Source organism: Motacilla alba, chromosome 9 (genome assembly GCF_015832195.1).
Source record: "Motacilla alba alba isolate MOTALB_02 chromosome 9, Motacilla_alba_V1.0_pri, whole genome shotgun sequence".
In the NCBI taxonomy this organism is placed as follows: Eukaryota; Metazoa; Chordata; class Aves; order Passeriformes; family Motacillidae; genus Motacilla; species Motacilla alba.
The window spans coordinates 20106644-20124939 of NC_052024.1; the positions used below are offsets into that span (position 1 = coordinate 20106644).

The window sequence follows — 18296 nt, forward strand, 5'->3', positions numbered from 1 at the left end:
GTGTGAAGAAAAACACACACAGCTAGGCATGAGTTTATCTTCTTTATTCTTTGTTTTTTCTTCTTCTTACCTATTTGTTTCTCTGCAACATTAAAAGGAAACTATTACCCTAAAAAACTGAGTGTTTTGCAGAAAACAGGGAGGAATTTAACCTCCACTGTATTGCTCTAAAAATGGTGGAAAGGGCATGTATACTTACAGAGATTACACACAGACACACTTTCGTGCAGAAACAGAAAGTAGCCTTAATATAAGTGGGGAAATATCAGAGTTCAGTGAGGAAATTCCACTTGGAACATGAGGATAATGCAGGAACTTCAGCTCTGTCTGGCCTGGGACAGAGCACACCCTGTCAGAGTCTGGCATGACTGAGTGATCTGAGTGATGCTAGAGAATGGCAATACTAAAGCTTCTCAATTTTGCTTGCATTGCAAATATCCTTAAACAAGATTACTTTTGAAGAAAGAAAAGAAAAAAAAAAAAGGCAAGGCAATAAAATAACACATTTGAAGTCTTCTACTCCCTGAAATTTTTGTTCCTAACTCCAGAGGTGCCTGGACACATCAGGAAAGAATTAGCTTCCTTCTGCTGCAGGAATGCAACAGATTAACCTAATACATGGATGGAACCTTGTTTTGGAGAGGAGAGAGATGCTGGCATCACCCTGATGTACATGAAAGCAGACAGGCTACAAAGTTTAAGGAAGTATGAAAACTGTATGAGACAGTTTTGTGATTAAAAAGGAGATAATGAAATGGACAGAAGTTGTCAAAAAATGTTTCATTTTGCTTGGCTTACTGAAATAAGTATTGATGGATACATTCCCAGCTTCATTGCAGTAAGCATTAGATTAGGGCTATTGAGCTAACTCACTGTGAAGCATCGCATGACAGCAAGAAAAATTAAACAGTTCAAGCTGCGATCTTGTCAGATCTCAGAAGGCTGGCAGGACATGAGTGATCTAACAGGGAACTTCCACAGAGAGCTGGGAAATACAGCTGGGAATTCAGCTCCTGTTTCTACTGAGCATGTGCTCAGCAAGCTTGGTTCTGGAGGCTGAGGCTTCACCCAGGCTTCTGAGCATGGAGATCATTAACAAACACCAGCGGCACCTTTTGCACGTTTATCCTCTCTCAACACAGAACAGCTCCAGCTAACACAGCTCACACAGACAGGAACAAAAACAAATGCTTTTGGGGAGTCCTTGAGTGGAGCTGCTCAAGTAATTTTACTATTTTAATGACAGGTAAGACCTTTTTGGTTAAAAAACCAGGGCAGTTATGAAGAGGGTGGTCCATCAATCTTCCAACAAGAAATGCCCTTCCTTTTCCACACCGGCCACAAGCACTGCAATGTTTTCTGCACTGCAACCACTGAGTGGCTGACAAACAATTACCCACAGCCAAGATTTCTGAACCACCAGACCACAAAATCTCCCTAGAACTGCTGTGTACACTCAGCATATCAGGATGTTGCATATCCTTCATTAAAAGGACCACAGAACCACATGAAAACAACAGAGGGTTTCCCCTTGCACTGTTTCCACACACCAATAATACATTCCAGTTGTTGAACAATGGCCTATTTTAAATAAGTGACAGTGTGACAATGTTCTGCAAATGCTGTACCAAGGTTTACCCTGGAATATTAAAATGGTGGTGCAGATCATACTGGAGGAAATTAAATGCTGCTCCAGTTCATCAATGGTTTTCTTAGACTCCACTAAGGTGCCTTGGTCATTTCACAGGACACAGCTTATATTAATTAAGTCTTGTGTACTTGCCTGCAATAGGTTCACAGCCCTTTAACCTCAAAAACAGGCAACAGGCAATAATCTCTTTTAACACTATTACGTAAAAGTTATCACATAAACATTAGCAAGAATGCTCAACAACCAACTCAGGCAAGTTCTAATTTTTCCTGTTTTCAGTCCTTTCACCAACCTCACTCCACTGTGAGTTTTCATGTCACACTGACTTCATCACTGTCACAGAGTATAGCATAAATGTCCCATTTCATTACAGTGGAAAAAATTTCTGTGCCCAGTCTTAAGCAAACAAGCAGGGAACATGACTTAGTTTTGATATGAAGAGATTGATAAGTTTGAGTTTTAAAACTGTGTTTGGTGTTTCCCTGTTCTTCACTTCCCATAGGAAAGGTAGAAAATCCTCATCTGCAAATTGCTAAAAATAATCAGTTGCAAGATGTGACCTTGGATAAAGCAATGTTAAATTGGCCAGCAAATTTTTTGGAGGCATCACTGTTATTAACTTGCAATTTTTTCATTTCAGTCTGCCAGTGATGCTTGGCAGGTTATAATTTTTCATTTTCTCACTTGGCTGATGCTCACTGAAGTAGAGATTATGGAGATAGTGGTGGAGAATTTTTACAAAGATCTTTCCCCTTTCACTCAATCATATTCAGGATTCAAACACAAATTGTCTCTGTGAGGTGGGTTACCTCTGTAACAGGATTATTGACAAAGATCCTGTCAGTATTCCAAAAGCAGGAACAGTTCTCACCTCATTTGGAACTCATGGGCTCTCCAGTGCATTAATGGCCAGCTGGACACTGCTCCCTGCTCAGTGCATTCCCACCAGGAATGATGCGGCCCAACTTCACTTCTGCTTTAACAGTTAATATACAAGAGAAGTTCAAAACTTTAGTGAATTGGTATTTTCCCTTGAGGTCACTGCTCCTTCATTTTTATTTTTAAACCGCTGATCCCTTTCTACTAAGAGTATTCCCCACTCATGACTAAGTTTCTTTGCCTCCACATCACCTTCCCACTCTCTCACAATTTCCTTGCCACTGATTTAATGCATAAAAACTGTAATGAACAGCTCCTCCCAGTGATCATCCTGGAACAACACTTCCTATTTCTTAAGTGTGTGGGGTTTTTTTTTTATCTTTTTCACTCCAAATATCCTCTGTTCACAAGGAAAATGTCCAGAATACAAATATCTGACTGAACACAAACAGATCCAAAAATGTGCTATTAAGTTGTTCTGCCTTTGGTGGTGAACCAAACACATCCTCCTGCCAGAAGATCCATTTTGTGACAATTCTCTGACTGAAAATACCTATCCCCCCAGCAACTCTGATCCAGGAATTGTACATGACATGCTGTGAATATCTGCAGCACCTTCCTCATTATCAGGAAAGATATTTCTATTACTATTCTCCTAGTCAGGGCTTGTGCAAGAAGGTAACGGCAAGGGGAAGTCGAAGAACACATTGAAGGCTGCACACCAGAAGCATCAGTCACCACACAAGGCATCATCATCCATCAGAAACCACAGTTCAAACAAAGCTGGAGACAATATGAGGTTTTTACTACTGGATACAGCTCAAAAGGTATTAAAACAGTCTGACAAAATGTACCATTGCCTTCCTAATTATCCATTTTTAGTCTTCCTACTCAAACCATGCATATTCAGTACAAAGAAGCAATCACTGACCTGAGTGCAGAGAGAAAAAAGCTCACATTCATTTATCTTGCCTTTCTCTTTTTTAACTTTTCAAGTATTTTCAAGTGTTTATTATCCTAGCAACTGTGTCAAGAATGAAATACATGGCAAGACTGCCATTGAAAATAAGCTTCATCATTCAGTCAAAGAGATTAAAATTTTGGCTGGTACCTAGAATGACATAGTAAGGTCTCTAAAGTCTTATGACTATATAAAACTATTTATAAATAGTTATATAAAACTAACTCAGATCTAATTCACTGCTTTTTATTGCATTTTCTGAAATATCATTAGAAAGACAGCAAAACATCACTCATTTTATAGGCAGGGAACTGAAAGCACAGGAAAGAAAAGTAGCATTGGACAAGGCCATATAGGGGAATAGTGGATGTATTTTATTAGTGACCAAGTCTTCAAAATCAAAGTTCATTCTCACTTGTGTTCAGACATTCATATTCTAGATATTTTCCTTGTGAACAGAAAATATCTAAGTAAAAATTAACAACAAAAACAACAAAACAATAATTAAAAAACAAACCCCCAAATAACAAAAAAAAATTCCATTCTTTAACTGCGACAATTTCCCTTCAGTTCATGACTGCATTTCCAGCAGCCACACAGTCCAGAGAACAACAGATAATGTTCAGGAGCTCCCCAAGAGCCTATTCCCAGCTTTGACAGAGCTCCTAGTTATGTGATTCCTGGCTTACAACCCATGGAAAGTTGCTTTTAACATCTGCTGCTCCATTAACACATCCAGCAACACCACGAAATCAGCGGAGAGCACAGGGAACTCCATCCCCAGGGCATCCAGCAGCCTCCTGGGAAGCTGCAGCAGGTAAGGAATTCAGCTGTACAGCATCCATACTGCTTCACTTCATGGAGGTGCAATGCTGGTCTCTCCATACAGAGTTTGCAGAACTATAGAACTTCCTCTCAGATAAAATTCCGACACTAATAAAATATTTTTTTCTCAAATAACTCGCAACTAGGTTGGAGAATATATATTTCAGTAGTATATAAATATGCTATTATAAGTTACTTTTTAAGCAGGGTTATTTGGGGCTTAGGTTTTACATTTTGTCATTCACCTCTGAAACTGGACTTGTTCCATAAGCTGATTAACACTAATTTAGCTCTGTTAGTGACCACTCGTGCCAGTCAAAGCATATCATGTGATGGAGGGACAACACAAAACAAAAAAGGACACAACTGAGCTGTATCAGTCAAGGCTGAATTTCTCAATAGAACACTGCAAAACGCTCAGGTCTTTCCATGCATTTATTTCCACCAAATTAATTCTCTTAAAAACTACCAAATTTGCATCAAGTCTGACCTCAGGTCCACTGAAGTCCAACAGCTGACACGTCTGGAACAGACATGAATTACAGTTGTAAGCAGCTACAGCACTCTGACAACCTCTGCTAGTCAAAAGGAAACAAAATTTGATGTAGTACTAGGAGCTGAATTTTAGAAAAAAACAGCCTTGAATCTTTATGCACCTGCCTAAAGCTAATAAACTCGTGCATAGATCAGGAAAAAAATCAAATTCAAATAAACTATTCATGAATCTTTGTTACTTATACATAAAGAATCCAATAAAGAAAGCTACTCTGGAAGCAAAGAATGCAATATAAATGTGTTCCAGCTTCCTTTGCTGGATTTTTTTTAACCATATCCCACCCCTGCTTTGCCCTGTGGCAACGTGTTTCAGTAACTCAGATTCTTCTTAGGTACTCATTATTGTACAACAATCTATTCTGCATATGATATTCTATCTGTGCAACAAGACAACAAAGAACCCACTTTCTCCTCCTCAGAGCATCTTTTACTATTAAATAAAAAGATTTTTTTGATGTCTGCTGATGCAGGACAACACAAGTTTTGCGCTGTCACATCGGTGCGGCAGTCTCACTGTAAGGATCCAAACACAGCTCTCAGGTCACCCTAAATGCACAAGGAACTCATGGAAGGGGCCCTGCACGTGTGAGAACTGGGGCTGCTCCCATCAGCTCTTGACCTTCAACCAGCCAAAGTCAGCCAGCACCAAATGGACAACCCTGACTATTCCAGATTCTGTTCCAGCCAGTTGTGTAGCATTTACAGTCACCTGAGTTTGCCAGTGACTGCAGATCTTTATTCATGACAAAAAAGTAATTATCTCCTCACAAGGAAGTGAAGACTCTGAGATTTCAGCAAACATTCTTCATTAATTTGCTGAATTAGCAGAAGAAAGCATATAATCGCCAATATTAATGCTTTGCTGGGCAAGAGCCTTGACTTAAGCACTGGGTGGTCACCTGTAAATCCAGAGATCTAAATTTCATTGTCCCCAAATCAGCTTGATTAAAGCAATCACTACAAAAGCCAAGCACCTCAGATACCTCAGTGCTTTTTGGATCAGTACAAGCTCCAGGTAAAGTCTTTTACTTTTCCTAATACATGCACACATCCCCACCCTGGAAAATGGGGCTTAAAACAATGTCAGAAGAAGCCTAAATAAAAGAAACAAAGATTAGTGGCTGAGGATGAGGAATAAATATTGCCTAGAGAGACACTAAGCTATTAATGAAAACAATTTCAGCATGTATTTTAGTAGTAGGTTATTTTAAAAAAATCCAATATTCATATAGAGTTCATGAAGGTAAAACCAATCTCAGAAAAAAAAACCACACATTTTCCAACATTTTAGTTTTATTACATTGATTGCAAAATCTTGCATATTTTAGATTGTGTTTATTTATTTTGCTCAAGTCTAACCTGCTGTCCAGTCCCCCTCACACAGCCCAGTGAGAACATAAAAAACACAAATACCCCAAAAATGACAAGTTTTCAAAAATGTCCCCTGGAAAAGACCTAGAATTCTCTCATCTTAACAGAATCTTGGATAAACACTGAATCCCTCTTTACTTCATAGTGGTGTTCTTATTACAAAGCCCTGATACACCACACTCAGTACTGACTCTGCACAAAGTACTCCTGATTAAATTAGTTTTCATTGGCCCTTCCTTTTAATTTTTAACCTGCTGCAATAACTAACAAAATACAGCAGAGAGCTCTGCAGAATCTGATTAGTATGCCAGGGTTAAAAAAATGCTCTGAAACAGAAATCACACACACTGGCCTGCATGCTATAGCCAGTGCCTATAGACTACCAGAAATTAGGTTTTAAGCAAAGCCTAGATTGAGAAAAGATTACCAGGAAAGACTGAGGTAATATTTATATTAGCTTCTGTACATTCAGGAACTTCTGGGTGCATACAGAATGTCCCTAGGAGGCTCCTATATCTAGATTTCCATCAGTGAATAATTATTCAGGTTTAATCCATTTCCAGATTGCTTTTTATTTGAGCAATATCTATCTACCCATGTCTCTACTCAATATCAGAAAAAGGGTCAGTGTGCATGTTAAGGCAGTTTGTGAGGCACATCTCATATCCCTGCAAGGCAATTTCCTCTACACAGTTTCAAAGAAAATTCTGTTCTTTTGCCACGCCACTTTTCCTCAAAAGCCCGTATAACTTTGTGTCAGGCAGCAGTCAATCATTTAAACAGAGGTACATTCACATAGCAGGTAAGAACACTGCACATTGCACAAGATAATTGAGTAAAAGTTTCTACAAGGAATTCCTCCAAGGCAAGAGATAAACAATAAATGGATTAATATTCCCTACAGAGCAATGTAATAATAATCTTTGAAGTTTCTCTACAGCTTTTAGTTAATTTATTCTAAAACCAACAGTGTAAATGCAAGCCTCTAACAGAATAAAAATCAAATTCCCACAAAAGTAGTTTAAGATCTAAGTATCTTGACAGTTTCCTTTAAATCACATTTATTTCAATCCTGAAAAACCAAATTACTTTGATATATTTCTTACACTGACACTTTTATGCCTTCTCAGGACATCAGGGATTTTCAGACTTTTGAACCAATACTTAAAAAAATATGCACTAAAGGTCAAGAAAATTTTTTCTTTTTTTTCCTTTCTAAGAAGTGTCATTTCTTAACTCCTTTCAACGAAAATAAAGAAAAAGAAATGTCTCCATTAAACATAGAAGGAATTTGACTTCAAAACTGAATCACACAGAGTATCTGCCAGAAAAAGGAAAAATTACTTAGGCTTTGCCACTTAAAAGATTATAGATCTGGATCTAAAAAGATATTTTATTCTATAAGGGAAAAAAAAACCTAAGAAAAACAAAGAGCAGAAAGTACTCCTTATACATCAGTACTTTTTTTCAAAAACACTTCTGTTTCTCATAGGATTAAGTTTTTTCAAGTTTCTCGTCTATGGTTGGATGAAAAAAATACAGCGAACGAAAAAACTCTGCCTTAGGAAGTAGCAACAAGAGCGACTATTTTACTCACAACAACTTATCAGCTATAATTTGATATTTACTAATGCTTTTTGCATTCCTTTCCAGTATGGAAATACAAGTCTTTAAGTGGAAGGAAGGCTGGAGAACACCAGAGAATTTCACACCACCCTTCCAGAGGCTGTCAGTCCCTCTGCTCTGACACACACACAGACAGCTCTGGCGAGCCCTGATCTATCAGCAGCTAGAAAACAAGCACAGCTCAATCCTAGAGTGTGTAAGAGAAAACCAAAACTTTTTTCAAAAGGGAGACTGTCTCAGGTTACTGGCACATAACTTGAAATAACAATTCCATAATTCTTCAAACTTGCTATTTCCTAAGAAATGCACGCTTCCTTTAATACACCTCAGATCCCTCTTAGAATAGGCACTCAGAAAAATTCCTATAAATGTTCTCTATGGCCTTTCTGGAAACCATTTACAAACTCTGAGGCCACAAGCCTAGCTGATCAAGACTGTACATATATAAATAGACTCCTTATTGTCTCTGTACATCAGTGTATAACTGCTACATATATGAAAACATATATTTCATCTCAGTTCCCTGCACTCATAATACCTCACTAATTCTTATTTGCAAGAACCATCTTAACATTACTCAAAAGAATAAAGCAGCAGATGCCCCATTTTACAAACAAAAAGGAAAAGCAAAACAAGAACTTTACTAAAAAAACTCAAACAAACAAAGCTAAAACTCCACACCTGTGCCACAGAAGTATCCTACTCCGGAACACATATTCCAGGAATACTTTTGTTCCTGGGAATTTCTGGTTCTGAACTGTTGGATCTTTGAATATTCATATTAATTAAATAAATTTTAAAAAATACTTGGAGTCTATTTTGGTTTATTTCTCCTGCAGAGAAGACATGTTTTGCTCTAGAAAAATTGAAGTGTTCTGAAGAACTGGTTAGATACTGAAACCCATGTAAAACACACATGCAAAGTTAGTGAATTTACACTATCAGGGATAATCATCCACTCAGCTTCAAAATCTACACTTAATTGCTGGCATACAAAACACACCAAGAATGAAGTGTGGATACAGAATCCCTTTTTGCTGTGGTGGAGTATTAACAGTGCAGAAAAGCCAGCTAGACCACAGGGGAAATTAGTATTTATCCACACACACAGTTATGAAAAACAGCTGTTAGGAAACATGAAGGAAAAAAAACCCTTTTTTGACTAAGGATGAAAGCAAGAGAACACATCCCAAAATAGTCATTTCCAAAGCATTACAAATAGGTGGATGAAGCAAGTGAAAAGAAGCCACAACTTGGCAATCAAGAAAAGCTCTTTTATTAAAACTGCACAGTCTAATAATTGATCAGGATAGAGAAGTAATTTTTATTTTCTCCATAGCCTCTTTGCTCACTACATGCATTTTTTCCTACTCTTTCCATGAAGACAAAAATCAAACCATCTGGCTTGCGCCAGACATATCTGCCCATGTTGTATCTGTTTTTCAGACAGCAGAAACTCATCAAGCATCTAATACATGTGATTAGCTGGTAGGAAAACAAGATTTCAGTTTGACTTAAAAATATCTTTGCATTTGTTCTCATTCCATCCCAGGAGAACACCGGATACTTCTGCATACTTATCCGCAACTCAGAGAGGCTGAACAACCACAGGCTGAGCATGTGGAGCACATGCTCATACATCATCTCTGGGCCAAAACTTCGGTCTGAAAACAAGACCAGGCTTCTGAGTACCCCAGCATCTGCCTCCCTTGTGGAAGCACTTACATAAATAATACTGAAGAGGCTTTATTTTCAGTTGATACAATAAAAATATGCAGTAATGCATCGTATCACTACTGAAATAAAAATTCCAGAGGCTTGTTTCTTTCATCATGTATCTTCCCTGTCTAATCAAAACTTTTTGGTTTTTCCCCCTTAACGCATGGCTGCAGTGGCTCTCTTACAGAATGGGGATGAGAGCACAACTTCCTTTAATAGTTAAAGGAAGCAACAGCCTGATCCAGACATTATTTTCTTCCATAGGTATTGTCAGAGTCCTCTAAATGAGTAAATCCACTAATATTTTATTAGGCTTCCATAGCTCAGCCTCCGACAGAGGCCAGAGCCAGAGGCACAGTACATTCCATTTTTGTACACAGGTGACCCCCAAGGTTTCAGTTTCCTCCTCACAGGGAGCTCCTTCAGGCAGCAGATGCTCTGCAGCAGTTCCCACAACAACTGCAGTATCAACAGGAAGACTGCAAAATTCTCTAAGCCTCCAACATAATGCTTTATTTGTCGTCGATACAAGGTGTGTCTCTACAGCAGTTCAGTATTTTTTGCCATCTCTAATTACATTTCAAATATTCATGCAAGACATTATTTCTGTGCCAAAACTTAGGGATTTTTTTCCTACCAAAACAGTACTAAAACAAAGTTATTTGAAGCAAATCACCATGAGGAAAATATGCTTCTTAACATGTCCAAATATTGTCATAGAAACCCCCAACAACTAAGCAAGGGAATAGTGAAAAACAATTAACTAATGTGGACAGCAAAACAACGTAAATCCCTGCCTTTAGTCTCACCCAGCGTGATGTTTGTGATTCATAGATATAAATGTCTTGGAACACATTTGTAAAAAGTCATGTTTAATAATTTAATGTGTCAATGCAGCCTGCAGCACCCACCTAAAAGTTCCTCTGAGAATTTGCTAACAAGTTCATTTTTTTCTCACGACTGGCATGACCAGTGGATTTCAAATTTCATATTAAAAGAAAAATAGGAAAATTCATCATCTGCCTACTGTTTTTTCCCAGGAGATTTTGGCTCACATTTAGTGCCAATGAGGCATCAAATTGACTGCAGAGAACCAGCTGTGGTGGTGGTGAGCTGTCCAAAGGTGCTGAAGGAGCTGACTTGTGTCACCAGGGGACTGTTCCCCAACAGCTTCCAAAGCTGGAAATTTGAAAACTGGAAGAGTCCAGTCTTAAAAGGCACAAATAAAGATGCAGAAACTCAAGATCACTCAGTGTCACCTCACTCAGGACCACTCTTGCCAAAGTACTGCACAAAATAAACTTTAGGCAAGTAACTCTTGCCTGAACTTGGGAACAATCCACATTATACAAATACAGTGACAAAGGGTCAGTGTAACTCCACATCTCTGCTGGCTTTAGAACACACTGACATCAGCTGTGACACAACCTGGGATGCTCCACAGGAGCTAAAACCACATTTCTCTTAGACAATCTGGAATAAAGCAGTAGTTTCAAAGTGAAAAACTTCCTTGAAGCCCCACATACAAACACCATCTGCTCTTTTGCAAAAGGTATAACATTTGAAGTAACATTCTTTTCTCTCCCTCTTAGTATACTCCATCATGAAGAGAAAACTTTATTTATATAAAGAGCCCGCAAAATTAAGTTCCATAAAAACAGGAACATATGGCCAAATAATTCTGAATAGCACTTAGCATATTCATCTGTAAAATAAGAACTATAATGGGTAGATAAATACACCCAAGTCTACTTGGAAATTGTCAGTATACACATGGTTTTCTGCAAATAATTAGCTTTTTTAAAGAATTTCTCACCCATCACTCTACATTACAGTTTTACTAAAGTTAATCTTTCTAAACCACAAACTTGGCCCATGACACCTTATATCACACATATTAACAGCCTAAGTCAGTGCATAAAGAAAAAAAAAATCTTACGTTTTATGAAAGTTAAATTTTTACCACCATTGCAAAGACAAAGCTTGAAACAAATTTAGGTAATCTCTAACATGAACAGAAATATAAAATAAACACAGAACCTTTATAGAACTACTTGGAGCATAAAAATGAATGCCTAGAAAGACAAGAATAATAACTAAAAACAGTCCTGGAGGAAAGTATGAATTCATCTATGAATTAGTTTCTGCTACTAGTAAGGAGAAAAACAACTCATGGTCAAACATCTCTGTCTTGCACACTCACTGCTGCAGGTTTTTCTGTAATTGCAGCCTTCAGAATCATCCATCATCCAGCTGTTTCTAAGCTGTTAAACATTTGTAAGGAAGTGTGCAATCAAAGTAAGTGGCTTAAAATTTGTGGGCTGAGCCCCCAAACTTCCAATTTTTCAGCTTTTTCCAACGCTTACATTGAGCAATACAACAAATATCCAGCTCTCTTCAGCACGTATCATGAAACTTTCTGGATACTTGCACATAATCCCTTGAGACAAGAAGCACAATCACCTTCAGACGCTCAAAAATCCTTCCAGCTGCAGACTTTTCCTGCTGTAATTTGCTGCAGTTTTATAACCAGCTGGTCCTCATCATATACATGATTTGGTTCACCAAACCCCATTCCCTAATCAATCCCCTGGTCATTTCTTCAGTATCCTCTGGGATTTAAGAAAAAAGACTGGTTTCACTGAGTGATGTGCTCCTAGCTTGGCCCTTTCCATTTATTTTGATGATCTCTCATCATATTGAAGGCTGATTCCTGACATGTTCTCCATAAAGTTGAAGAGTTTATACAAGACAAGCATATCTTATTTGACTTGTGCTTCAGCTTGACTTCTGCTCATCCTGTCAAACTCTGTCAGAGGGAGGGTTTGCTATTTTGATGTTCCGTTCTTTCATTTCTCCTCAGGCTGCTGTCACAGTTTAACCCCCAGTGAGGGGGTCCAGCCCAGCCCCACACAGCCACTCCCTCACTGTGAGAAGAGGGAGAGAACCAGAGAAGTGAGAAAACCCGTGGGCTGAGATAAAGCCAGTTTAACAGGTGAAGTAAAAGCTGTGCGTGAAAGCAAAACCAAACATGGAATTCGTTCCTCACTTCCCATGGGCAGGCAGGTGTTCAGACAACCCCAGGAAATCCTGGATCCATCACACCTGAAACCGACTTGGAAAATAAGTGCCATCACTCCAAATGTCCCCCTCTTATGCTTCCCCAGCTTTATGCTGAGTACAACCCCACTTAGTCCGGAATATTCCCAGGGTCACTGTGATCAGCTATCCCAACTCTGACCCTTCCAACTCCTCGTGCATCCCCAGCCTCCTCACTGGTGGGGTGAAGAGCAGAAAAGGCCTTAGCTCTGTGCAAGCACTACTCAGAGCTAACCAAAACAGCCCTTTATTATCAACACCATTTCCAGCACAAATCCAAAGCACAGCCCCGTTCCAGCTACTATGAAGAAAATTAACTCTATCCCCAGCAAAACCAGCACAGCTGCCTACAATCCTACTAAGCCTGAGACCTGAAAGCATTGACTGCTCAAGGCATGTAAAACAGCACAGGGAAAACCTCAGAACATTCCTGCTGGCTCCTCACTGCAGGAGATAATGCACTATAACACAGATTTCCCCAAAATCTCTGCAGGATCTACAAATCCCTCCTTGCAAACCCTCCAATAATTCCCACGCACACACAGTATGTTCTGTTACCACCCTGTTGTATTCAGCAGTTTTCTATAGCAGCCCAAGTGTTCTCTTCTATGAAACTTACTCAATGACAGCAGGATTGGTTTTTTTTAATTTCACCTCTTTTTCAGATTCTGAACTTCCACCACCTTAATTTCCACAGTACTTTCATGAAAACCTGTAAGGAATCTTAGCAACTGGCCCATTAATTTAGTATTTAAAATGGCCAAGACCTCCTAATGCAGAAATTGAGTATAATGACATCTTCGCATTGCTAAAGAATTACTCACCAACCCAACTTTTCAACCTTCAGCACAGTTAAAACAAATTCTCGTTCTAGAGTTCTTTGTTTTGGGGGTTGGACTATAGGATTTCCAGACATCTCTCCCAACTCTTAACTATTCTGTGATTCTGTGATTCATTGTTTCCAGGCATTTTAGACATTTGAAAGTCTTCAGTTATCCATCGGTTCTGTTCTAATTTCAACAGTCTCCTGGGCTAGCCATATTTTATGATTGTCTTTTTATGCTGATGCAAGTATTTAGACACAGGAAAAAATACTTTGATCATCTGCTGTGACTTGTATAGCACACGGACACATGCCCTCAATTAAGTTTTACTTAGGTACATCTTAAAGGAATAATATCGTATTTGAATTAAAATTTTCCTTTGATGAATATCCTACCATTATGTGCAATAAATTACCCTCTTGCTGAAGATGCAGATCTTATTTCTACTGCAAATGTGTCCAGCTCATATTTTAGCCACGTGATCTTGATATCCCATCATTTTCTGCTTCTTCACAGAATTTCAGTTCACAAAACACACACTTTAACAAGTCCCTCCCCTCCTTTCTCTTTGATAATATTTAACATATTGAGCTCTTAGAATTTCTCCCTCAGGAGCTATTTTCAGCCCTTATTCATTTTTAGAGGCCTTCTCTGAAGTCTCTTTGACTCCCAACGTCCTGCTTGAAGTATGAACACCCAAACTTGACAGAAGATTCTTGGTGTGATCTCACTAGTGCCAAACACAAAGACACAGTACATTTCCCACCCAGTCATATAGAGATTGGATCATACTGGAGCTTTTCCCAACTTCCCTCAAATTATTCTGCATTTACACGGAAAACATTCAAATGAGAAGCTAAAACAAGCAATCAAGAGAAGACTAAAGAACAGACCCAACAATTCTACCGACTCAGCTTCCCAGATAACCATTGCATATATATCCTCCTCCCCACACATGTTTGGGAGACACATCCCTCTGATTTTCAAGCAGAAAGCCCAGAACAACTGTGTGACAGCTGAATCCGTTGGCTCTGGATAAAGGTGGAATGCTGTACTTAGTAGTGTATGGAGTTAACCAGCCTGAATTCAAAGTCAAGGCTTACTGAGGTCAACAACCCATATCAATAGCGTTGCATCATTGGCTTCCAACACAAGTAACAGATGAGTAGTAAATAATAGCATATTAACATTTTTCTTCAGTTCCTGTACCTACTCTGTGCCTCAGCTATCCCCAAAAAACTGCAAGCACATTTGTACAAGAAGCCAGAAGAAGCGGGGTTGGTGAACCTTCATTTGCTTATCCTTGACTGTGTTTTCAGATATGCAGTCTCGGTATTTTTTCCCTGCTAGATCCCAACTGACCAACAGCTCCCAGGAAAAGAATATGGCTGAGAGAAAACAACTGCTCTTCTGCACTCAGTCTGGGCTGTGACAGGCGCACTTGATTATCAGTGTTTTGAAACTATACAGGTACTGGAGGATGAAGAGTGACCTTTGCTGCTTCCCTGCACAACGGCATTAACCAGGCATGCCTGGGAGGAACAAAGAGCTGGGATGCACATGTTGCTAAGTCTTTGAGAACACAATGCAGTTTTCAACTGATGATAGAATCACAGAACCTCCTAGGCTGGAAAAGGCCTCTAAGAACATGGAGTCCAACCATTTAACCCAGCACTAAACTGTGTCCCCAGGTGTCGCATTCACACATCTTTTAAATTCCTCCAGGGATGAGAACTCCACCACTCTCCTGAACAGATTGTTCCAGTGCTCAACAGCCTTTTTCTGTGAAGAATTTTTTTTTTCCAACATCCAATCTAAACCCCCCCAGGCATAAGCAGTTTGCTCTTGTCCTTTTGCTTGTTACTCAGGAGAAGAGACTGACCCTCACCTGCTAGGAACTCCTTTCCCAGTCAGAACACTGAGTTACTTACTGGAGGCAATTTCCACATCACTATCTGCTCTGTATCCCACAGCTGGAGACAAGGCCTATTTCACAGCTGGATTAATTGCAAACCAAAGCATGATCTGCACAAAAATGCCAAACAGGATCCCAGTCCTACTAAGTTTTAATTTAGAGCCATCTATCAATGACGTCCTCATATTACATTGCATACTCCTAATGAACTCATTTATAAATGTATTTATAATGCATGTGTCTAAACACCAAAGCAAACATCACAGGGGAGGAGAGGGTTGGAAAAGAAGAAAATGAAACCAAACAAGATGAGAAAGCATAACACTTCCAAGCAGTGTTTAGGCAATTCTATACTGCAGGAATGCTGGCCTTGCCAACAAAATTAAGTTTAGAGTAGAAGATCCAGAGCCACTGAAAAAGTCTGAGGATTTAGAAATGTCTATTTGACAGATTACCACAATGAAGATCTACAGCACTCGTTCCCTGGAGGATTACATGCGAATCACGAAGAACTTCTGAAATAAATCTGTTTATTAAGGGGGAGATAAAGCACCTTGAAGGTCTATTTTTGTCTAGTTTGTATTCATAGCCTGAGGTTATTTAAAAAGGGGGAAAAAATAATGCAGGTATGTACCGCAGCAGTGACAAGCAAAGACTTCAGCTACGAGGATTAACAGAGCGGGAAGTCATATGATCCAGCATGACTGTAGGAGCTGCTACCAAAAAACTGCAGCTTGTGACATGCATGTGAACCACGAGCATCCTTCTATTGACTTAGACAATTCTGACTTTCTTCCCATTTAAACCTTATTTTCTGCTTCAGATAAAGAACCTGCACCCAACTCTTCAATGCAAAAAAAACAGTTTTCCATTATCACAAACAAAATGCTGCTTCATTATTGAACAATGTGACCTGTTAGTATCATTTCAGCCAACATCTTCAGCAATGGAAAACTCTCATAATTTTAAGGATGTGAAAAAACATCTCTGCTAAGTTTAAATAGACACTGAAACCACGAAATATCTGATGAAACTTAGAAGAAAGTATGTTTCTGCAGGATAATTTTTTTTAAGAAAATGTTGTGTGTACCTCTAGGGTGTTTAATTTAAAAACTCCAGCATTAAAAAGAACTGCTAAAGATAAGCTACAAAAGATCACTCTTTGGCTTGTTTCAGGTGATTAACTTTATGGTAGATTATCATACAGTTAAGACATCTACTAGGAATGTGATCCATGACCAAAATTCAGAAGACATTCTTTAGTATTTTGATGATAGCAGAGATAAATGCTGCGTTATGGATGTACTGGGACTCATACAAGAGCTCTTTAGATTAAAATTCTAAAAATACATACAGTTATTGTTTGATATACAGGACTGGCATCGTTACAGTTTCAGTCATGTAATGCTTTCCATATGCTAACCACTGAACAAATAAATTTGCCTGTAAATGCAAGAAATATGTACCAAGTAATAAATAAGCCAACATGAAACAGGCTGTTCATATCAGGGTTAAAAATCTAAATTCTTTATTTCTTCCCCGAATATTTCTGTACTGATGACTCAGCAACAATACCGCAAGTTTCAGCTGAAGTCAGCGAGATGCCTCAGCGCTGTTTTGCGAGTGTCAACTCCATGCTCGTTACTGAGTTTATTTTAATTACAATTTTGAGGCCATCTCGGTTACAGGAGACGAACACCTGCCGAGAAACCAAGACACCGAGGATCACACAGAAGGGCGACAATGACAATGCTGTCCTAGGCTGAAACTTGCGAAATTTCCCGGCCGCGTTTCTGGTACCCTGAGCACACCCCAAATCCCGAGGGGAGCGCGTCCTGCCTTCCTCCTGAGCGCGCTCACGGCTGGCAGCAAGCTTCCAACCCGTGAGACAGCTCACTGTGTTTAGCGGGGGGATCTGTTTCAATGTTTAATAAACACACCGCTCAGTTTCTGAACTCAGGCGAGAGAGACCGCGCTCGTGTCCCGTTCCTCAGCGACCAGAAAGCAAAGAGCGGAGCACGGAGCGGCTCCACGCGGGCAGAGGGAACCCGGGATGGAGAGCGAGCGGGAGCTCCCGGGTCCCGCACGGCGCATTTACCGGTCCTACCCCAAACCCAGCTCCAGCACGGAGCCCCCGCAGGAGCAGCCGCGGATCCTTTTATTCCCCCGAGTTGAGTTACTTTTAGGGAAAAAAAAAAAAAAAAAAAAAAAAAAACACGCACGGAGCTGACCGAGTTCTCCGCGCTGACAGCCAGGCTCCTTCTAGCCCGCGGGGTCGGGGTGAGGAGCCCGGGCGTCCCTCCCGCCCCTGGTCCGCCCGAGCCAGCGTTACCTGCGCTGCCCTGCGCTGCCCCCGGCCGTACCTGCGCGGTGCCCGGCGCTGTGCCCGGCGGTACCTGCGCTGCCCCGCGGTGCCCGGCGCCGTGCCCGGCGGTACCTGCGCTGCCCCGCGGTGCCCGGCGCCGTGCCCGGCGGTACCTGCGCTGCCCCGCGGTGCCCGGCGCCGCACGGCCCGGCCCGGCCCGCCCAGGGAGTTTTCAGCAGCCGTAAAGCGGAGCGCGCCCGGCCCCGGCCGTGAGGGGCCACCCCGGGGAGCGCCCGCGGGGCCGCGCCGGAGCCGCCGAGCCCCGCCGGGACGGGACGGGAGGGCGTTCACGGGACCGCGGAATGGCTGGGTTGTAAAGAGCGTCTTGTTACAACTCTTGTGCCGTGGGCAGGGACGCCTTCCCCTAGAGCAGGGTGCGCCCAGCTCTGTCCGGCCCAGGGATGGGGCAGCCGCGGCTTCTCTGCGCAACCTGTGCCAGGGTCCCGCACAGGGAAGAGTTTCTTTCATATGTCTAATCTAAGTCTACCCTCTCTCCACCGAAAGCT

The 18296-nt window shown here is 40.6% G+C and overlaps 1 protein-coding gene across 6 annotated transcripts in view; it reads right to left on the reverse strand.

Moving 5' to 3' along the window:
• NAALADL2 (N-acetylated alpha-linked acidic dipeptidase like 2) overlaps positions 1 to 18296 on the reverse strand; it is a 409871-nt gene extending 391575 nt beyond the window's left edge. For 2 of the 6 annotated variants that reach the window (XR_005257965.1, XM_038145641.1), the window contains exon 1: positions 17789 to 18296. Coding sequence is in view for 1 of the 6 variants with exons in the window: in XM_038145641.1 (XP_038001569.1) it covers positions 17789 to 18258 (470 nt within the window). In the remaining 5 variants the exon portion in view is untranslated. The other 4 variants (XM_038145647.1, XM_038145645.1, XM_038145644.1 and 1 more) reach the window with 3 other exon arrangements.